Source organism: Chroicocephalus ridibundus, chromosome 3, assembly GCF_963924245.1.
Source record: "Chroicocephalus ridibundus chromosome 3, bChrRid1.1, whole genome shotgun sequence".
NCBI classification, from domain to species: Eukaryota; Metazoa; Chordata; class Aves; order Charadriiformes; family Laridae; genus Chroicocephalus; species Chroicocephalus ridibundus.
Genome location: NC_086286.1, coordinates 48902866 through 48926262, shown reverse-complemented (window position 1 = coordinate 48926262; position 23397 = coordinate 48902866). Strand labels below are relative to the sequence as shown.

Below are 23397 nucleotides of genomic sequence, written 5' to 3'. Positions count from 1 at the left end.
TAAAATGTCAGTCTGAAGAAATCAGGTACCAGTAGCTCACATTTGCATAGCTCTCTCCTGAAAACACTGAACAGTCTCAACAAATCCTAGAAAATAAGAAAAATACACACTAAACCAATAGCAAGTTTCACATACGTCTGGTGGGAGGACAAAAGGGGTGGAAATTATGCTGTCAGTCTACATACTTTCTGGCTATCACTTGAGATATTGTGAATAAATTGTATCGCTCACCTCCGTAACATTAAAAAAAAAAAAAATCTCAATTCACGTAGGTACCCACAGAGCATTAAACATTCTGCAAACTTCATGAATCCCCTACGGGGAAGACTCAAGTCTGTGTCAGAGGCCAAAGAAGGTAAAGCCTCAGCAACGCGAAGCACACAGGTGACCTGCGGCAGACGCAGGAACAAAGCCCCACCAAAGCCCCCAGTGTCACTCCCAGCCGGGGGGGGGGGTCCAGAATCAACCGCGCCCCTGCAGCAGCCGCTTGCACTCGGACAGACCAGCAGTGCTCAAGTGGCAACGTTTTTTGCCGGGCTAAAATCAGCCTCTGTTTGTTCTAGCGTCTCTTCTCAAGTGATAAGCACGGATGGCCACCTCCCCTTCAGGGGATTACGGGCTGACAATGACTGACTGGATGAAGAGTAATAAATCAGCCTTCCCCCCACGAGTTAATACACCGTCCGATAAAGCTGAGGCTTTGTTTGCACGGGTCACATAATTTACTGATGGCGGTAGTTGATCAAATTGTCTTTTTTTGGATTGATCCATTTGTGCCCCAACATGAAAATTTCACTTTTTTTTGTAACGTGGTCATTTACTCGTCCTTTCTTTTCCTGGGATATTAACAAAACCCAAAACCAACAATACTATTCTGTGAGGTTACTGAAGGTAACTCCCACAGGCTGCTCTAAAACTGGCATGAAAAACTAACCACAAATCAATCACTTCTCCCTGCAATGTTGCTTCTTCTCCCACCCACCGTCTCTCACACCTGGCAGTGTGTTAGGACAGCAAGTGCCCCCTCACAGTTCACGCTGCTGCACACATGGAGCACCGAAAGAGGTTTCTAGGTGCTTGTAGTACACCAGATAAAGCAACGGATTTTTAAGGTGCACTGAAAACCAGGAACAGCCTGGTTTTCAAAGCTGCTCTGCTTTCAGCTACCAGGAGCTTCTTCCCTTCTTGTAAGCTGCTGATTCCCACTTATTAACAAAGTCACCTCTCATCACTGGCCATGGTCTGACTCTATCCCAGACCTCCATTCCTGCTCTTTTTCTTCTCTCCTTTCCTACAGCAGAAGCAGCCGATGGTCTGAATCCTCAGGACAGCAATGCTCAGTTTTGTGCGCGTTCCTGAGAAGCCCCAGCACAGCTCTGGGAAAGCCTGCAGAACCAAGCCCTCGGGCGGAGGCCGTAGAAATAAAAGCAGAGGTGCCTGAACCTAACCGGAAACCCTGCTCCTGAATGAATTAACAGGGGATGTGTTCCCGATTTCCCTCTCCTTTTATTCTTTACTCGCTTTCCAAACCCTCCCCACCAGCTACCAGCAGAAAGATACACATCATCTGTTTGTGGGGAAGAGCTGAAAGGCATTATAATGACTTGCCTGCTGGAAAAAGAGGGCTCAGGCTCTGTGTGGCAGCCTCTGCGAGATGATGTCTAGTTCAGAGCAGATCATCTGTGGAAATTCTCCCTTCAAGAAGCAATTCTGAACCCAGCTCCCACAAAAAGTAATCAAATCAGTGCCAATTGCTTTGGGGCAGCGGTTGGTCTCCACCAATCTTAAAAGCCCCAGAACTACGTGTCAGAATAAGGCTCTTCTGACACAACTCTACCTAGAGAGGACTGAGCAGTCCAACCTTAGGCTGGACATTAGGAAAAAATTCTTCACAGAAAGAGTGGTCAGACACTGGAAGAGGTTGCCCAGGGAGGTGGTGGAGTCACCATCCCTGAATGTGTTTAAGACTCGTTTAGATGTAGTGCTAAGGGATATGGTGTAAGGGAGAACTTTGTAGAGTGGAGATGATGGTTGGACTCGATGATCCCATGGGTCTTTTCCAACGTAAATGATTCTATGATTCTATCCTGTTGGCTTTCTTAGCCACTGCAGCACACTCTCTGCTCACATTGAGCTTGTCCACCAGGATCCCCAGGTCCCTTTCCACAGAGCTGCTCCCCAGCCGGGTAGATCCCAGCCTGTGCTGCATTCCTGGATTACGTTTTCCTTGTATTTGTCGTTGTTGGACTTCCTAAGGTTCTTGTCAGCCCACTGTTCCAGCCTATCCAGGTCTTCCTGCTGGGTGGCTCTGCCTTCCCAAGTGTCCGCTTCCCTACTTAGTTTGATATCATCGGCAAACTATTATCACTGTAGGCATTTAATGGTTCAGTAATAATGATATAGGAATCTCTCAAAGTACTCCTTTATTCATGCTGTTACGTTTTAACCCACAAAGGAAGCTTTGGAAGGAGCCTTCTGTTATCCAGCAGCACTGGGCCCACATCAAGAAGCAAACAAATAGGAAGTTACTCATCCGTTTCAAACTCAAAGGAAAGTACTCAGTACGTTGTCTCCTCCCAGCAGGTAAAAACAGGAAAAATAACTTCTTGCTAAACTAGAAAAATAATTTCTACCGTCTCACACCATCATCTTTTTTGGCATTTCTATCCGCAACAACAAGATAAATCAAACATCAAGCCCCACCCCCAGCCAAGTAGAAAAATCAGCTGGTTTTCACAGCAGCTACACAAAAACAAGGGATAAATAAAAGCAACCTGATCTTTGCTAGACATGACTGTTCTTCTTGCCCACCCTGTCTCTTACTTTGTATTTGAGCTAGTCTTGGCACGGCGGACTTGGGCAGTGCCTGGGCACCAATAACTACCACCACACCCAGCGTCACAGGCTGAGCCTGCGGCACAGCCAGCAGGACCCTGACATCCCAGCCTGCGAGCTCTGCCTACGGGAGGTATTTCTGCTAGTGCAGCAGCAGCAGCGAGAGGAGCCCTCGGAAAAGATGCGCTGCATCAACGCTTGGAAACCTGGCCCGGATTAACTGTTGCAGAAGCCTGCAAGGACTGTGCTTTTAGCTTCACTCGCACGAAGCTAATGCTCAAGTGAAACAAAGGTTGCAATCCTGTCCTTTAGCCCTGAGATGGTGCTTCTTCCAAACCCTTTACCTTCCTGGTGCTCAGAGCTCACAAGCTGACCCAGCCTAGGAGAAAGGACTCCGGAACTCCGACTGCAGGTAGTGCTCTTGTACCCTTGCAGGATGGCGCCATCGTGTGACAAGAGAGGAACACTGCACCCACGTGGGAATGTACTCAATAAAACAAAGCCTGCTTTCTCAGCAGGTGGTCTGCTGCCAGTGACTTAATTTATTCTAGCTAAAAAAACCCAGAGCAGTTCTTGGACAAAGACCTAGGATTAGCAAGTGAAACACAGCCTTCTTTTTAACCCCTTTGTAACTTCTACACAGAAATGCTGCTTTGCGTTTCAGAACTCCGCTGCTTAGCCTGGAGAAGGGGAGGGCTGTGGGGTAAGTGGCAGTTGCACAGCATACTTGAAATAAAGATTTAACTGTGGCAGGGTTTCAGTTTTTCATTCATTCAAGCACTGTATCCTTTTCATAGTAGGAATTTGTTATGTCCCTCATCCCTCTCCATGTAAGTCAGCTACACGTTTTCATTTCCAAGCCAAGAAGTTAAAATTGATAAAATTTTAAAAGTTATTATTAATGAAATAAAATTGTTACCAACTCAAGTAGTTTACCTCCTTTAAAGCGATGCGTAAGATGTTATTTACTTTGTGGTCTACACCCAGAAGCTTTTGAGCTATGCGTGGGGCTTACAAGCATATAGCTACATCAGGAGAACCTTCACACTTACACGCCAGAGATGCTACCTCACTTCCACCCCTGCTCCAAACCTAGCTCTCCTTTTTTCACTGTTCTTTCCAGATCTTCTCCGAACACTTACAACCTTCCTTCGTTTTACCAACGTATTGACTGTCTTCACCCTGGAGACCTCATCCCTTTGGTGCGCATTTGGCTGCACCCAGCTCATACACGTTTCCCTTCTGGGACCTACCAGGCACTTGAGCGAAGCACAGCCTGGTGGGGCAGCAGTAATTGCCCTTCCGAACGCTGGGCCACATCAGCTTTTCACCTTTGAATACAGAAATGGCACAGTTGTGTACAGGGTCCAGCTTGGATGGAGTTACCTGGCTTCACAGCAGCCCATATCGTGCTGTGCTTTGCACCTGTGGCTAGAAGAGTGTTGATAACATACCCCTGTTGTGGCTACTTCTGCACAGCGCTTGCACAGGATCAAAGCTTTCTCTCCAAGCTTCTTGTTCAGGACATGAGGATCACCTCCAGTCCAAAGGACAAAGTTTAGCCAGCACAGGAGGCTCCACAGGGCAAAGATGGAGAAGGTGAGCACACATCAGCATGAGTTGCGGAGGCAGCAGCCCCAGGGCCAGGGGTAGGCACCTGGCACCACATCCTAGTCACCGTCCCAGCGGAGGTCTGTGATGTGCCAGAAGTGCCCTGCCAGGGCCACAGCCAGTGGGGCAGTGCAGGAGGAGCAGGAAGGCCTTTATGTCAGACAGCGGCTGCCATGCCATACCCCTGCCCTGCCTACCTTGAGGTCCAGCTCCACCTGCCTCAGCTCCCCCACAGCCCTGCTCACCTCCGCGGAGTCTCCCGCCCCAGCCAAACTTCATCCTTTGGGCCTTGCTACGAGGCAGATGGACCCACTAGAAGTAGTAAGCCACATTCCAGTCTTCCTCTGCCCACCCCCTATCTGTAGATTAAAGCAGATAATCACGTGAGAGTGTCGAGTTCTTACTATTAACTGCATGCATGTGTGAAGATTGTTTTACCACTTTTGTAGAAGTTTGGATCTTTAGTCTCTATCATTTTCAACAAAATAAACTGCTGTAGTTTGGCTAATGAAAGGAGCTATTTGATAAAGCTTCTTACAGGCTCAAATATGATTAATTTACCACAGCTTATTAAATTACTGTCAGCTGAGCTGCAATAAGTCCAGGGCTTGCTCTTAACCTACAGTGAACGCAAAGCACCAAGGCTCAGCTTAGACCAAAGAGGTCTCGGATAGGTCTTGGTACTTAGCATTTGTCACAAGATAAAAATGTACACTGAGAGCAATCACAGCTCAGATGACTAAGTGTAATTGCTTAATGACAGTAAATCGACCAGAGCTCTAAGTAGTCAGAGTTTTTGATTATCATGAGATCACAGGATAATTCAGTTGGGAAGGAAATTCAATAGGTCAGACCAGGTTGCCCAGGGCTGGACTCAAGAGCAAAACCAACCATGCAAAGAGATACAAACTTTAATATTTTTTACTGTATTTCCACAGTTTTGCACAGTAGCCTACCACACAGCTGTGTAACAAATTTCTTCAGTAACAAAATGTAAAATAACAGGGTACAAAAATAAGCATTTTAACTGCTTTAGTTCTGCTTACCACGTAAGCAAGAGTACGAGTTATAACCTTCACTGGGTTTTACACCAGGCTATTGCTTCCACAGAAAAGCATCATGACATGCCAAAGCCTGAAGCCCGACATCTGCTGCCAGACTGCAGCGAGCTCCCCGGGGCTCCCAGTGAGTTCACTGGGGCCAGCACAGGTGCAGCAATTCTGCCATTTGTGGCACACAGCAGGACCAGGCCTAACAGCACATCCTCCCTTCCCGTTCCCCTTTTCCCCATTATGAAAGCTGGTTGTATAGAGATAGATGCAATCCATGTTTAGAGCACCCTCTTCAGATTTGATCTTACTGGTCATCCCAAACCAAACAGCAACTGAGGATTTTCTGAGCACTGCAAGATCAATTCACCTGCAGGATTCATCACGCAGTATACTTTTCCTCCCCCTGTTTTTTTGCTTTGTGATAGTGGTTGTAATCATTATACAGATCCTTAAAGACCTCCCTTACACCTGCTGGTAGCGACGTATTTAAGAACTTGATGTCCCGTTCAATGCAAAGGTCAAGGATGCGATATATCCCTTCTGTGAGATGTTTCTTAACAGCCGGGTGCAAAGTGACCTACGAGAAGAACAAAATAGCATTTAACTTGAAGACAAAAAGGCAAGAAAACACCATTTCCACAGTCAGCATACATTAAATGCTGACAACGTGTTATCCAGTGCATCAGACTACCTGGAACAGTCCATTACATAAAATCCAAGATTTTTATTTGTGCAATATTTTCCTGATTTTTGCGAACGCGTTTTGCAGAACAAGCACTCCCCTTGCAATAAAATGCACAAGAGTGCTGCTATACACATTGCTATGGAGGCAAAAACAATGATAGTCTTGGAATCACATGAAAATTCCTCAGAAGAAAAACTGCAGTTAAAAAACCCTAAAATACTTGCCCTGGATTACACATTTCAGTAGATTCTATATGTCTCACATTAGTTGTATGCTACTAAGTCTCATTTTCAAATGAGCACTTCCTTTAAGCTACTCTCTAATTTACATGGGGCAGTCAATCAATTTTACCTTATCACTTAACAACTTGATATTTACCTAACAATTTGTATCTGAGGACTTCAAAGTATAAGCCTTAATAAAAGAGGCCTTCAAAAAGCTCAGGAGATGTGCATTTCCTTGATCTGTTTTAACATCATAAATCAGGCAGCTTGCCTGAAGCCATGAAGGAAGCTGAAAGAATACAATGAATGACCCAGGACTCAGTGCCCTGCTCCTGCCATTACCCTTGCTCAACCCCACAAGTGGCAGAAGCACCATTACAACCAGGAACATCAGTCCTCTGGAGTCCTCAGGTGCTTCAGGCTAACTGGAATGTGTCCCGTGCTCACAATCACTTGCTAAATACTTCACTGCCTGAGGGGGTGCTGGCCTCTGGCATAATCACATTATTTTTGCCGCAGAACCATGTCTTATCTTTGCTGAATCCCAAAATTAGCTTTATGCCTCCAGACCTAAGTCTCTGCACTCCAGGCCTAATGAAAATTACATAAAAAGCTGTCATTAAAATTCAGACTTCTTTCTTCCTGAGGCAACTAATAAACTTTCCACTAATGAAGTGCACTCCTAATCACTGTGACAGGCTCCTGCTCTCTTTCTGCCCTAAATGTGAAACAGCTAATATATTTTATTAGACCTGCTAACATAGCTGGGAAAAACATAGAGCAGGCATTAAGGCACATAAGCCTTTATTTGGAGCTGTCATCCTGATGAGTTTGCACGTCCAAAAATTTGTCGGTTTTCCCCTCTATGTCGGTCTATCTATTGGCTGGTTTAAAATGCTATTTTAAACCGTGTTTAAATGATGTTATTTCTCCCTACACCATGCACTAAAGTAACAGAACAATTGAGCATCACAGCTCCCAGTGAATGCACTGGGCTGGCCTCTCCTAGGGCAGAGAAATGACTTCAGAGAACAAGGACAGGAAAACCCACAGCTATTGACAAGATGGACCAGATGCCTCACTTGGGATAAGCAGATACCTCAGATAATGGAACTCAATCCCTTACATCACAAATTAATCTGGACCCACGCCTTATTTGTACCATTCTTGCTTTGCAGTGCAGTTTCCTATAAACATCCTCCATTAACACTATGGGAAGCAGAACCAAAGATTTAAACAGCTGCCACTACTGGTTGGCAGTTAATTATGCCTGTAAGTGTTTTATGGTCTATATAGTTAGCACAACCAATTTGTCAAGCATTACGGAGCTCTTGATGTGAGACATTAAATGTGTGAAGAGGTATTTTACTACTGCTGAATTAAGCAACGGCTCATAGACAACAAGGGAAAAGCACTGTCAACAGCATGAAAGAGGTTATAGATGCCACCCACTTCAGCAAGGAATCTTTCTAGATTAACACAAAATAATTCACAAGGATATTTTATTTCCTGGATGAAAAGGAAGCACCGAGGGAACTGTTACACAACTACTTTAGGAGTAAGTGACTGTTTAGACCAGTACCTTTCATCAGTTCTAGTCTGCAGACCCTTAAAAGTGTGCCAGTAAGTGTGCAGATGCCCATATAAAGATTTAAATCTACCAACATGTTTTTCTCGGTTACCTTTGACAGACCCCCAGGGTCTTCAGATCACAGCCTGAAAGCCACTGATCTGGACTCAGAAGAGATGAATGGTTAAAGGAGTTTTTCTCTCCCTCTGCAGAGCAACATGAAAGATGTGTACGTGCCCCCTTAAGACAGGCATGCTGGGGCCTCCCCCTTCCTCCGATATCCATCAATTCTCACCAGCAAATGAGCAAATAAATCATCACCTACTTGTGATCTATCTATTCTGTCAGACAGAAAACGCCCCTTTGTCACAGCGTCTGGTGGCTCACTACACCAATTCCCCTTTCCACGCCCAAAGGTTCCATGCATACATTACTGATCTGTGGTTTCTGCTATCATCCATCACTTTCTATTTCCCAGTGATAAGTATTGCACAAAACTTTCCTAGAAGTCTCATGAGACTCTGTACACTGCTAATACCGTGTAAGTGTCCTTTTAACTTGGAAAGGTCATTTGACAATTCAAGTCAGGCTTTCTGAGTAAAGGCTCTACATCCAGCAATGAACAGATTTCAGAGATAGTTCAGCAAATACTAGGGACAAATTACTGTTAAGACTACTGCTGCTCTATTTAACTACTATGTTTACTGTATAAACAACAACCAGCTTACCGGGAACATTAAATAACATGGCTAAAAAATTACATATCCCATTGTTTTGCCCCCAAACCTTGGAAAAAAGCTGGGCAATAGAGAAAGACCTGAGTTTAATAAGCTATGTAACAACCTTCATGGTTGGTTACATTGGTTACGTCATAATCCTTCAGATTACTGGTTAGGGTATTTTTGTGGTAAGAGCGCCTAAAATCAGAGACTAAAATTCCTTTTTGTATTTCATCCCATGCCCAGGCCAGAGCCACAAATAATCAATATGCAGGTACTTGCAACACAAGCTGCATTCAAACCCTGGTGAAATCTAAATCCATTAGGCTGAACAGAATGACAATTTTAACTTAGGTCTGGATGTGAGAAACTACTGACCTAGCTCTGGCATTCATAATAGTAGCAGTAGATGTTTTCAGGAGGATCGGAATGATAGTTTTGGTATGGAAGGAGAATTACTGAAAAGCTAATAATTGCCTTGGTAACATTTTCTTGATTCACTTAGTCATTTAGACAAGAATGAAATTCTATGGGAATTTTTCTCCATTACTTTGCCAGATGGGGCTCTAACTGCTATCAACCCTGGGCAACTGAGACTAGCTGTGAGAAGAACCTAACTACCACATGAAGAAAAAACAACACCCAATGTGACAGAAAAGCAAAGTAGTTCTGTAAACAGGCATTGCATTGTTTTGCCTTAAAACCACAGCCCACACCTTTAGAAAGTTTTCAGGAGCTGGGTAAGAAAGATTCTCTGGAACTCTTGCTCAAAATAACAGAGAGTCTGGATCAAACCTCTATCCCCATGAGGCACAGCAACTTTTATAACTTCACATATTTTACAAAACTTAACACAGCTGCCTTTGGAACAGGAACTCCCAAGACAGCACAATATCATGGCACTTTCAAGATGGCTGAGAACACATTACCTTCTGCAACTCAGTCACATACTGAGCCACAATGAAAGCAGAAAACACAGTGAAGTCCTCCATTTCTGCAGTGATATGAGTATACATCCGTTCCACTAAGCGTGCACACTTCAGTATAACTTCAAACTCATCTGTGTTGCCTAAAACAGAAAGTGAGATACGGTCTGGCATTTAAGGCTTAAAAAACACTAGGAAAAAAAACAAAGAATCACCCAGTCTTCCATATGATTCTTGAACTACGTGAAGCCAACACCAGCTTGTCCGTTTTATCTTCTTTTCTTATCAAGCCACAGCTGAGAGGCCCCCCAGATCCCCACAACACCATATGCCTGTCTTCCAATGGTTATTTTGTAAGAACACACTGATTCCCACCCCACATGCACTGCAAGGCAAAAAGTATTGGTTATATACGCTGAAGTGCTAGAAGCTGCAGATACGGTCCCTTCCATGATTCAGTCCCAACTAGCACCGCGGAGGAGAAAACCAGGAGACTGGAAAATTAAATTCTCTACCTACAGAAAGTCAGAAGAAATCTCTTACAAACAGCATAGTAAGAAAGCCTTCTGATGAGATTTATTACATGGAATACAGCAGCAGAAGCCACAGCATTGGAGATATTTAAAGTGAGACTGCAGAGATCAACCTGAGAATTTAACCTTCCAGTAGGCAGTGAATGAAGAGAACTAACACAAACAAGGGAAGGGAAATCTAAAAATTACTTTCATGTTATCTGTTATGAAAATGAAACAATCCTGCAAAGATAAACATCATGTTTTTAAACTTTAGGACACCATGTACCCATAAGTTTCCTGTGACCTTTGCCTTACGTAAACATATTACAGAAGCTAGTAAATTCTCAAAGTTTGGCATCAGTTTAACATACCTTTTCCACTAATATTGAGATTTTGTTAGTATATTCCTCCATGATGCATACACACACTGACATTTGCCCACAGCTGTGCGCAACATATCAGCTGAGATAATCTGAACACGGAATAAACTGTAGGACATCAGTGGAAAGCTGGGAAGCAAGCCCATTAAGTCAATTTGTCTCAAAAAGTCACCACTATTAATGACAGGGTATTTGTGTCCTGACCAGCATAAAGCACAGGAGGATTACCTGAATCACTGTGAACATCTTTGACTTGGCTACTTTGACAATGCAAATTCTTCAGTAACTTCCAGTAATATATCTTTTTTTTTTCCTTCCTTTTGAGATACTTAACTACACTAATTCCAAATCCTTGACCATACAGAGACATCATCTAATCTCGATGCTTTAGATACGTGTAATGTTCTGGCTTTATGCTTAGCACAGAATGATGACAATTCCAAGTCCGTAGTAAACATAGTTCCAATCTCACGAAGCTCGATTTAGTAGGATCTATTTGGGTCTATAGCTCAGACATATTAGCATGTATGACCAGAGTTCACAACCACCATGCTTTCAGGCACAGGGGTTGATAGGAAAAGCAGAAACTGGGCACAGCAAGCCTTACCAGTTCCTGTCTACTTGCCAGCCAGTCAGTGAAGGCTCTATTCACCTAAAGCAGTGCTGTCTGGATGCAGCTCCACAGAAGCCCCTGTTATCTTCACAAGCCCACAACACTACAAAGCTCATCCTCAATTTTACATAAACGATAGATAGAGCTAATGGTTTCAATGCCACAGATAAATTTTGAGGACTTTGCTTCTGCTGTCAGACTGCCCTGTTCTGCATCTCCTCTTCTAGAATACACGAAATTACAGTGTGTACATATCATGCAAAAGTGGAAAAGATATGGTACCTTTGTCTCCTTTCTGACGTCCTTCATGCATCACAGAAACAACCAGACGATGGAAACTGTTCAGAAAAGACGGTGCTGCTTTCAACAGCACCTGCAAAGACGTGAAATAAAAACATCTGAGATTATGTAGTAAAGGGAGTGGAGAGGGTAGAGGTGCACCATCCCATAGTCTGAGGGAAGTCAGTTCCTGTGAAGGAAACTATATAGCTTATACAGCTGTCAGGAGCAAAGACTATTTTTCATTCTGCATCCATACAGTATCTAGCACACGAGAATCGAATCCTGGAGCAAGACTGCAGTCCTGGCCATATTCAAATATAAATAACAAGTAAACATCATAATAGAGTTACTCCAACTCTCCAAAGCAGCATTTGACTTAGTACCCTAATGTCTAGGGAATTTCTTCTTGCTGGTAGAGAACCTGTGTAGCCAGACAGATTCACAGAACGCACGGTCCAGTAACACTACAGATCACTGTGTGAAAACAGCCTGGATTAGGCAGCTTTCTACCATTTTAGCAATGTGTACTGCCTTGGTTTTAGAATTTGCCATATCCCCATCTTTAACTTTCTTCACTCTCAGTCCTAATACAAATTCATGAGGCCTCTCCTTTTTTCTTCGACCTCTGCCTACACACTCCATGTAGGAGTACCTCCAACCCTGTGCAAGTCCTGGCACATCTTCACCTTCCCCTGCCAGAAGGCTGACAAGAACACCAGGATGGTACAATGTTTGAAGGTCACCAACTCCTAATGTCTAAGCCCTGATTTCAAAGGACTGCAGAATCTTGATCTCCAGTGAGAATGATGTCCTAGCATCTGAGTCATTTGTGCTTCTAGAAACCAATCATAAAAAAGGGAAAGTTTTATTCTAATCTAGCATCAGATGTTGATAAGCAAGCTGCTGCCAAAGACCAACAATGCAGGCATAAAACAAAGCAGGAGAGTAACTGAAATGATGTGATTTTGAGATTCCCAGCCTTTTAAATAACAAGTGGTAGGTAGAAAGCACTTCCATACTATCAGGACAAATTATTTCAAAACCACTATTAAAACAAAAATTTCTCATCACTGGCCTCTGCATTGGTTCCTTCTACCTTTTTTCCCCTCCTCCCACCCCCTCACAGATATACCTTTGGATGACATTGCACAATAGAGAAGAGCACTTCATGGACTCCCAGGAAGATACTGCGATAGTCTTCTGTCTTCAGATGATCCAGAGGAACCGTTAGGAGAATGCTGAAAGCCAATGCCACATGGTGTGGATTCAAAATAACCCCTTCTCCTTGCCTTAGCAGAGCTGCTACGGTCTCTAGAATAGGTACAACTATGGTGGGAATCAGTGACTGGTCCTGACAGGCCTCTTTGGTTTGCATCTACAAGAAGACAGGAAATAGATAAGGAGGAGTACACCAGCGACCTATCACTAGCATTCGCACACCAGAGAACCATAGTGCTCTGACTTGAGTCAATGGAACTGGACTGGTACAAGTTGGACTGGCAGGGAGACTCCTGCACTTTAGCCACTTTGGTGCAACTGCACCCTGGGCAATATCATGCATTTCAAGCAAGCACTGCTGTGAATGTGGAATTGTAACTACTCCCCAGTCCCCTGACAACCAGCACCTCTTTGCACCTCCTCATATGAATGCATTGATGCAGTTCTTTCCTTTACAAGCATGCAGACATACCAACCAAAAAGGCAGAAATTGCATGCTCGCAATCCCCAGACACTGCAGAGCCAACATGGGACAAATTCTGGTCTAGCGACACCATCACCATAAGAGAAGAAAAACCTATAATACTAAGGTTTGTATGCTGTACAAACAAAGGACAGGAAACTTGGGTTTGGTCACTTTCAGTTAAGTTTCCCATTCATAATTCAGTGAATTTATATTATTATTTTTTCAATATGAGCACTTTTCTATTTTTGTTCTGCTGCTGTTAACTTCTACTGTGACATGTGGTTGACAGGAGGAAGGGCAGGAGACTCAGACTCTCTTCTCTGCAACCTAACAAGCTTCTCCCAAGCTCCAGAATACATGCTGCAGTCCCAGAAAATTACTGATAATCAGAAATGGATGACCTACACACTGCACTCACAGGAGATTTACTTGAGGAAGGAGAAGAAAAAGGGTCTAGACAAAAAAGTGCAGGTGAATCTGGTATGGATTCATCTAGTATCCACAATTTTTTTGTTTCTGTATGCCTCTGTTAGATGTAACCACTACAGACTCCAACAAATAAAGGGGACAGGTAATGAAGTTACAATAAAGAGATACTTACAGCTAAAGCTGTGATTATCTGTGGGCTGGCAAACCAGAAAGCTTTCTCTTTGTCTCCACGTAATGGGCAGCTGAGCAACAATTTCATTAGCGTAACAGCCGACAATACTTCCTGCAGAAAGCAGATTGATGATCAGTCGCTGGTACAAGATGCACTGGCTCCTTTCAAGTACAGAAGAGCTCTTTCAAGGGCAGTGGCAGTTTTGAGCATTACCAGAGCCCTGACACATGAAAGTCCTCCCACCAACAGATCTCTCTGGAAATTGTGAAGTAAGCAGCAGCACAATAAAATTCAGTATGCTGAGCAGCACTGGCCCAAATGTACTGCACGCTACATTTATTTTAGAATCAAATTACTATACAAAAAGGCTTATGTGATTTTTAAGAAAGGAAAGTCTTCTCCTTCAACTGTCACTAGAAAACAGGGGGAAGCAGGGGGAATACAGGGACACCAGTACACTATACGCCAAGAATGCTGGATTTGGCAGCAGGGGTTTTTGTCCACTTGCTGGCTGTTATAACAGACTGATTAAAGAAAGATCTTACAAGCTATACTCCGGTGGCAGGAATTATAAGCATAAAGACATATCAAGAATTGATGCAGCATATCCATGTCTATTTCTGAGAAATAAGACAGAGCCAGAAAAACCTCCAAGTTTCATTCTCAAGTTATTGAGCTTTCTATGGAGGGTACAGCTGGCTTTTTTGACTAAAGTGTTCCATATGCCACCACTGCTGCTTAAGCTGCTCTGAAGAAAGGCATAGTATATAAAAAGCTCCTGAGTGGTATCTGATTATTAGAGTAAAACTCTTTATACTGACAAATACCAAAAGCACAGATGCAGTTTCAGTTTTACTTAAAAATGCCACCATTTTAAAAAGTGCCTTTAACCCTGTTAAGAAGAGCCACAGAGAATCAGTGGTTAAGCTCACTGACTGCTAGTGTCTGCCGTGCAAGAGCTCTGATTGGCAAGCAGAAAAAAAAAATTCAGCACAGCCTGTACCATCACAGCTGTGTGGTTTCTGTTGACAGCACATGGAATTAAGACTGCTGAGTCTATGTCCCTAAACTGGATCTAAAGTTTTTTCCAGTAGGATTCCATGATCTTTCCACCTCTCTCAATTTATGTCCAGGACATATCTCAGCACAGTCACCAAGCCCTTAACCGTGTAAATTAATTTGACCCAACCATTCAACATAAAGCAGGGAGAGGTAAAAACACTTATCAGATGCCATTCAGCTAACCAATCTTTTTCAAGATACAGAAAATTGGAGGAAGAAGTTGGCAACAAACTAAGTTCCTTCCTTACTTTAGCCTTCTGTTGCCAAATGTTCTTCATTTCCAGTCCTTGCAGCACAAGCCTCATTATGGTATAAAACTCCTCAGCAGAGCAGCTTCCCAGCAGCTGGACAAGTACCTCTGTCAGCTCCGTCTCCACACTTTGGATCACCTGGGTTGTGACTGCAGCACCTGCATAATCAAGAGACACAAGCATGTCTTAATCAATGCCCAAGACAGGGACTTCCACAGGTAAGGACAGGGCGAATCAAACCTTAAAACAGCTCTGTGGGTGGGTACCTTTTTAACACTCAAATGCAAAGAGGGCCCCATGCTTTCCCTTTACCCACACCCAGTGCAATGAATTGCTCTTCTCAGGTTATTTCCTACCCTCGGGTTCGCAGAGCAGTCGTCATACAGTTTCATAGTTCCAAGCATGCACAAGATTTGTGGCAATGCTTAAAGCCTTCTTCAACAGGAATCCATATTTCATCTTATTGAATACTTTACTTATTCATCACAAATTCTTAAACCTTTTAACAGTGATTAATTATGTCTCCAGGCTAAAGCACTTCACTAATCTTACACAACTAAAGCGAGGCACAGCATGAGAGACAGAAAAGTTGGCAGAAAAATTACAGTAATTGACATTTTCTCATGGTCCCTAGGTCTAGAGTGAAATCCCTGCCCTTACAGTGCCCTTACTGAACCCCACAACTGAAGGGCCAAAATACAGGACAGAGAAAAAACAGACTAAGCCTATATCTGTGCGTAAACTCTAGCTCAAACTCAAAATCAGATTTTCCATGGAGAACTGTGCTCTGTTCTTAAGTACCTGTTGCCAATATAAACATTGAGATCATGACTGTAGTTCACTTGAGCAGTAGTTTCCAAAGTGAGGTGCGCACGCCCCAGGGTGTGCACAAGACAATCCACTGGGGTACAAGAATTATAAATAAAATACCTTTAATAAATAAAATAAAATGTAAAAATAGTGTTTATTTCATCTTTATCTCATGCTTTCTAAACTATTTTTGTGTATCCTTTGTAATGTACACAGCATACTAGTAGACTAGCACACGCATATAATTTATAAATAAAAATATATTGGGAGTGTTTGCTCAATTATTTTTTTTTTACTGGCAGGTGTGTGCTATCAAAAAAGTTTGGAGACCACTGCACTAGAGCATGTTAGTAGTAAGTTCCACAAATTCCAACTGTTCAGAGAAGTCCAAGAGAACGCTACGTCTACGCTGTGTTTAGTTCACCTCGCTTTCTGAATGAGACAACATAAAAGAACCATTAAGTCACACAGCTGGCAAGAGGTTTTTCATGTCATTTCTAGCCCTGGCTTTTTATTTGATGGAGATAAAGGGACTGATCTGCCAATCTCCCACAGAATTTATCAGAATTACAGGTGTTCAGCATCTTTAACATTTAGGTGACTTTCATTGTTTTATAACCTCGCCTATCAGATACAAAAATAGACAAGTATTTTACTGTAAAGTCCTCAGAGATCCTCAGATGACACCTATCAGATCTGACCTGGTGCACATCAGCTGCTTCAGTGGTGCCTACCATACCAACTATGTGAGTAGGAGGACACTGCACCTTCAGCCCTACATCCAGAAGTATCACCACATTCCAGGTAGTGTCAAAAGGCTCTACAGTTAACAAGTAACTGAGGACCTCAACTTTATTAAGATGTTTGCATCTTCCAGGAGAAGATCATTACCAAATTAGATGGTGGCTGTGGTCCAGGTACCATGACATTGCCTCCTTGAAAATTTTCCTATTAAGCTTTATAAAGGGATAGCCTACTGCTTTAACACAAGTAAATAGATACAGACTTTTCAAAAAGCTGTATGTTTTGCTAAATGGCTTTTAACTCGCCTCTGCGGTGCAAAATTAGCAAAGGAAGTGGAGAAAGGGAGTTTTCATACCAGCAAGAAGCTTTTTTATAGCAAAAACAACCGTGACCGCAGTTTCTTCTCCAGGATACAGCTCTGGCACTGAGCAGAAGACTGTCAGGAACTGCAATGCAGACTGAAGGAACTGCAGATTATCTCCCGCGCAGGGCAGCTCTCTCAGTATCTGGGAGTAAAACTTTTGGTACAGTTTAATACGGGGTTGCTCTAAAAACCCACTGGGCTCCTTCTGCCAGTCCCTCTTGACAGCATGGCTCAGATCTGCTTTGAGAAGTGTAGTGACAGATGGTATGAATGTCACAGGCAAAGGCTGGTTTTGGGTGTTACTCTGAAGACCCTGTTCAACAGTTCTGACCATCTGCAGAACTACAGGCTCCAACAGAGCAGACAGTACATCCGTAGACTGCAGCTTCTTTTGTGGCAGCTGCTCTAGGTAGAGTGTGATGACTTGACACAGTGTGGTGAATGCCATGAGCAGTAACTGCCCGGCTGCAGGATTCCAGTTTTTCCAGCCTTTGCTTTTGGCTGCACCAATGTCTGGCTCGCAGCTCATCAGGAAAGACATGAACTTTTCCAAGTTGAGCTTCACACTTTGCCTTCTCTCAACAATCATCCGAAGAAAGTCTTCCAAAAAGGCTTGGACTTCCTGGAGATACTGTGCCCAATCAGGAACAGTCAAAACATCAGTGAAGAATTTGCTAGCTGTAAGCTGGGATGTCATGACAGTCTCAAGAACATCGCTGGCATGAAACACCTTAAAAACAGAGTTGGCATTCCTGCCAGCGTGCAGGCACCTCAGGAGGTGGAAGCAGGTACTTAAAAACTTCAGCAATAAGGGTTTGCTGCAAGAGGCACTAGCCCTGGTATTAGCTAGCAGGGACAGCAGCACCAGAAAACACCGGGTACAGTCAGAGGGAAGAAGACTGTCTAGTTTCAGAAGGGAAGCAATTTCGAGCAAACCCAAGCAGCTTTCTAGCTGGCTTTCTTTCAGGATGAGGGGGCGGCCATTTTTTGCTAACAATATTATACATTGGGCAACTTTCTCCAGTGTTTTCCGAGACAAGCTGACCTCATCCTTCAGCAGTTTGTTTTCTGATGGTGCTTCTAACGGGTCAACAGGTCTGCAAGAAGCCAGGATTTCTTCGTGCCAAGGGATATTACCTGCAGACAGCTGCTGAAGTGGCAGATCTACTGAATCCCTGGCAGCAGAGGGCAGCACCCTAGTGAACCGATGAATAAGACTGGTCAGAAAAGTACAATGCAGGACCATCATTTCTGGGAGAAAGGAGCTATGCATCAAACCAAGTGATATCTTTCCAATGCTGATGGAAGGCTCCTGGTCTGCAGCCGCTTCCTGAGCTTTGGCCAATACTAACGTCTCTAGAAGCACATTTGCAATATACTCTACATCTTTCAGGGAAAGATACGGCAACAGGATAGTCAGGTTGGAGATGACAAGGTGCCAGTGGGCCGTGGGATAGGTAAGATCACTTATCGCGCTGATATCTCCATCCCATGGTTCAGATTCTCCCCTGCTCATGCTGGATCTCCCAGACTCCAGGATCAAAGCTGCAGCATGCTGCAAGGCCTGTAGGTCAGCTTCGGTCTGCATTAAGATCATCTTAATTTTCTGAAGCGTGAGCAGTTCTAAGCAATATTTACTAGTGGAGGCAAAACTATTTGCAAGTTCCACGACTCTCTCCCAGCACTGCTCTTCCACACCAGAGAGGAAAGCTGGAATGCCCCAGCGCCTTGCAGCAGATGCAGTAACAGCACCAGCAATTTCAGCTGCTGGAGACACATATTTACTGCAGCTAAGACGAAACAAAGTGTCCACCTCAACCCAAGTGTAAACAAGGAGGAGAGCAGAGTCACTGGCCTTTCTTAGCCAAAGGTCTGACTTCTCTTCCTCTCTTCTAGGAGCCTGCAGCAGCTCCATCAGTGGCTGGATTATTCCCTTCTGCATCTTTGACAGCAGACTCTGAGTGCGAAGAACCACAGGGGAAGGAGTGATATCATCTAGGCTTCTCATGTTGAACAGAAAAGCATGCAGCACTGAGCTCAGTGAGAGCAGCTTCAAGGCCATGTCAGCTGACCTTTCAACAGCAGGAATGATAAGGGTCTGGCATTTCTCCACACAGAGACACAAAATGTCCAGAATCTGGTTGGGTGGCAGTTCAAGGAGGCACTCGCGAAGCTTTCCTGTCAGGCCAGCAGAGAAGACAGGCAGCCTCAGTTCATCAGCAGCTGGCCGGCAAATGACTGTCAGCACCTCCTCAAAGAGCCGTGGGAACTGTCGCAGCTTGGAGTAAGTCTGAAACATGGTGCTGATGAGAGCCTCCTGGGGCTTCTTCGTACGTGGCTCGGAGACCTCAGCATCAATCCAAGCTGAGGCTACTAAGGCATCCAAGTCTGGCTCTATTATAAGGTGGTTTAACGACATCAAGAGCTTGAGACACCTGAACCAAGCAGGGATGGAAGCTTGGGAGTGACTCACCAACATCTGTGCTAGCTTGCGGTAAAACCCAAATTGTATCTCCTTGTGCCGGATACGGTCACTGGCAACATTATAGATATCACTGCTAAGCACCAAGTTCAGAAGCTGTTCCAAAGCAAGTAGCTCTGTGCTCCAATCCGCAGGGGAGAGTATTCCCTGCTGTAGGGCAGGGAACCTGAGACAGCTAAAAAGCCTGCTGAGCATATGGAAACACGCAAGGTGGTTTTCTGCCTTACAGTATGAGTCCAGAAAGAGCTTATATAGCAGGGACACTGAACCAGCCACAACAGCTCCATGGAGGGCAGGTTCACAAAAGCCACTGCTCAGCTTGGTCTGCACTGTATTGACTGGTAGCAAAAGACTTTTCAAAGCTCCTTTCTTCTTCACTTGGAGTTCCTGTTCTGGCAGCAGCTCCTCTTTGTAAGATGATAAAAGCTCAGGTTGGAATAACCCAGCCTGCAACAAAGTTTCTACTTGGTTTCGTATTTCCCTGCTCAGGTGCTGACGCACGTGGTTGTCATCTGCTTGTGTCCAGCTCCTCACAGTCAGCAAGTGCCTCAGGAGCAGACATGGCTGGAGCAAGTGACTTGTCACTTGCCCAAACACACGATTCGGGTTGGTTTGCTGCCTCTGGATCAGGAGGTACTGAGCAAAGGTAAGTTGGAGGACACTGAACACCTGGGAGCCCACGGTGTCATCAGAAGCCAGCTGCTGACATGCCAGCTTGGACAGCTTGCTGAGGAGATCAACCAAGAGCTCACACTTTGCTGTGTAAATGATGGAGAGTGACGGAGTAGAAAGAATGCCACTGGAGCAACTCAGCACTGTGCCAATGTTTTGCTGTGTTTTTTGAGAACAGGCCTGCGATAATCTTTCATTTATGACCTGAAGAGTGAAAAAAAAAATCAAAAACCAACAACAAACCCACAGACAATTTTGCATGCAAAGACAAAAGATTATCATAATGAACCAACACCACCTTCTGTGAGCTCTGTCTGCAAGAAGGAAGCAACAGGGACCCACCAACAGCAGCTGCTGGCCCTCTCATATTGTGAGTCTCAAACTAGAAGCTCCCCTGGCCAGAACAGCGTCCCTGCATTTCTTTGCACCACAGGATGAGTAAGGAAGCCCTCCTTCAGTGTGTGTGCTACCAGCAACAGCAAAGGCCAAACATCCTAACAGTTGATCCTGCAGAAAGGGAGTAGGGGTAAATTCACTCCCTTCTTGCAAGGTCCAACCAAACAACAAAAAACCACACACAACACTTTTGTGTTGCCATTTTGACTGTCTTTGTAGCCATACACTAATTCTGCTATTTCTGTAACCATGAAGCTGAATAAGAAGTTATACTTTCTCGTTCAGTTCTAAACTATAACTGAAGTCTCCTCCATCCACTTTCAGCTGAGGCTAAAAAAATTATGTGATTAAGATCAATAATGATTCGGTGTCGCCACCATTCAGAGTCATCATAAGAAGCTGCAGGATCTGCTGAACCACACGTCACACTGCACAAGTACTCAAGCCAAACACACTGATGAGCCCCACAGTGAGGGAAAAATATCTCTCCCCCTAAGACTCCCAGGCGAAATGGAAATATAAGCAGTAAATAATATAGAACAGCAGGATACGGAACTGAGCCTTTACTTACCTACTAAAATACTTAAACCAGTTCACTCTCTGATAGTTTCAAGAAGTTAAAGACAGAGAGGAAGATTAACTCTGAGGTTATTGTTAGAATGCTGTGCCATTTTCAGCCTTAGCACTGCACAAATACAAATTGTATCACAGAACAGAAACAGAGAAGTTTTTACTAGAAGTCCTAAAAGCCATCAGATTAATTATTATATATTTCACGTAACATGCTACACTGTGAGGAAATCACGTACTGTAGAAGATATACACTGCTATCCGGCATGTTACAAAATATCCACAGTTTTAGTTACCTGTGCAATTGAAAAACTGAGACCAATTGTCTTCCCACTCTTTAAGAGATTCTGTAGTCTTCTACTATGGATAACGTTGTCTAAATATGCCCAGAGTTTCTCAACAACTTCCTCCTCCAGTTCAAATTTCTTATTGTAGTATGAAACCAATGCATGGCTTACCCAATCGAGTAATACCTGTTAACAAAAAGGAAAAGAAGTAATCTTTAATAACCCCCAAGTGAGAACAAGACAAAAGTAGAACCTTTTCACAATTACAGCACTCGTGCCTTGAGAACTGCTCTACATCTGAGCAGAACAGCCTCTGAATGAGCAGAGAAGTCCAACCTGGTAGATTTTAACTAAGATCTAAATTCCTAAGAGCTTTCATCCTAAATCCAATGTTGGCCCTGTGCTGCCCTGTACCCTCCCAAGACAGCTTGCAAGAGTCAACATCCTAAGACCCTTTCATCAGGGTGTAATTCCGACAGTAGATACTGAGTAACAAACATAGTCTTTTACATCAAAACTTAATGAATCAGATGGTTTTCACTTTATGACAATTGGTAATCCTTTCACATCCTTCTCCTGGTATGTTTAAATTTACTACCTAGAAATTCAGGCCTAGGAATTTAAATACGTACAAATTGGAAAAGGTTGAAACCTATTAATTTAAATTATTGATTTAAAAGTAGAATTATGATGTATGGTTAGGTTTAATATTTTAAGTAACTGAAATAACCAGAACTCAAAACAATGATCTCAGATGGTGCAAACACTAGATTCCACAATACTAGGCTGGAAAAGCAGCACAAGATGCCCCTCATTCGGGAAACACTGAACAGACCTTCAGGAAAAAGGGTTAAACCACAAGATCTGAGGGGAGGGTGGGTTCCAGGCACCTTCCAAGGAGATGCCAATGAATCCAGAGTGTGCTCTTTCCATGCGCACGAATTTAGAGCACTGGGAAACACACATGTAGCTACAGTCAGTTCTCACTCTATCACCACTATGTGATATACCACTATATCACACTATCACCAGAAGAATCAGACTTTAGAGTGACCTGTACAGGCTATAATAGACAATGCTAACGACAGCTCTGCAGAAAATAGTTTCTCATCTATCCGGGAGGCCTGAACACACACGCTACCCTCCCTATATGAAAGACTCTTCCTACCCTAACGCAGATCTTTCTGCTGAAGATAACTGAAAGGTGATGTTACGAAACCATTTCATCCAACCACACAAAAATCAAGAGCTGCCCACAATTCACCATCAGAGCTACATTTGCACCACTACCTAGGGTCAAAAGCTTAAGCAACTAGATCTGAATTTTATGAAAAAAGTTAATCCTCAACAGCAATTAATTATTGTGATTTATTTATGTTTTTTCTTTTGCTGTTTACCATTTAAGAGTACTTACTTGCTCTTTATTAGGCAGAACGCACTGGTGAGAAACCCAGGCAAAACGGGCTAGTTTGATTTTGTCTTCCCATGGAGTCTTGGCGCTTTTCAGCTTCAGGTAGATGCCGGAGTAGATCGCCGCCATGGGGAGACGGCACAGGGGGCCCCCGCGGGCCACGAGGTGGGACTGAAAGGCACGCCGAAGAGAAGGCGGTGTGACGGGAAGGCAAGGCGACTCCGCACCCCCGGCTCAGGGCCTAGCCGCGGCCCCCCTCCCCACCGCGGGCCACACCAGGCCCCACTCCCTCGCCTCCCCCTCAGCGGGGCACACCAGGCGCCGCTCCCCCGCCCTCCCCAGCGCCCCTCTCTCCCCCACCAGGCGCCCGACCCCCCAGCCCCCCTCGCAGGGATCTCACCCCACACACACACCCGGTACCGGGCCGCCCCTCGCTGTTCCGCCGAGCCCACGCCGCCCTCTGGTCCCCGCCAGGCAGCGCCAGCCGATCGCCGATCCGCGGCGGGAGCTCCGCGCCCATTGGCGGCCGCAGGGCGCCTGCGCGCTGGGCGGCCCCAGCCCCGCTCCCCCCCCCTCCACCCGTCCCCCTCCGCGCCCGCCCGCCCGCCGCGGCGTGTGTCAGCCAGCCATGGAGCGGCCGCCGCCGCCAGC

General features: G+C 44.5%; 1 protein-coding gene across 2 annotated transcripts; it reads right to left on the bottom strand.

Annotated features, from left to right (window-relative positions):
• Positions 1-5334: 5334 nt before the first annotated feature.
• URB2 (URB2 ribosome biogenesis homolog) lies at positions 5335-23348 on the bottom strand. Of its 2 annotated transcripts, none has more exons than XM_063329054.1 (10): positions 23147-23348; positions 22750-22917; positions 21345-21521; positions 16920-20286; positions 15008-15168; positions 13698-13808; positions 12545-12787; positions 11413-11503; positions 9626-9765; positions 5335-6075 (listed from the first exon to the last, which is right to left on the bottom strand). In XM_063329054.1, exons 1-10 carry the CDS (start codon positions 23264-23266, stop codon positions 5878-5880), a joined length of 4776 nt encoding a protein of 1591 aa, XP_063185124.1. In that variant the 5' UTR covers positions 23267-23348; the 3' UTR covers positions 5335-5877. The 2 variants fall into 2 exon arrangements, with proteins under 2 accessions (XP_063185124.1, XP_063185125.1); XM_063329055.1 differs by having other exon boundaries at positions 23160-23254.
• Positions 23349-23397: the final 49 nt, after the last annotated feature.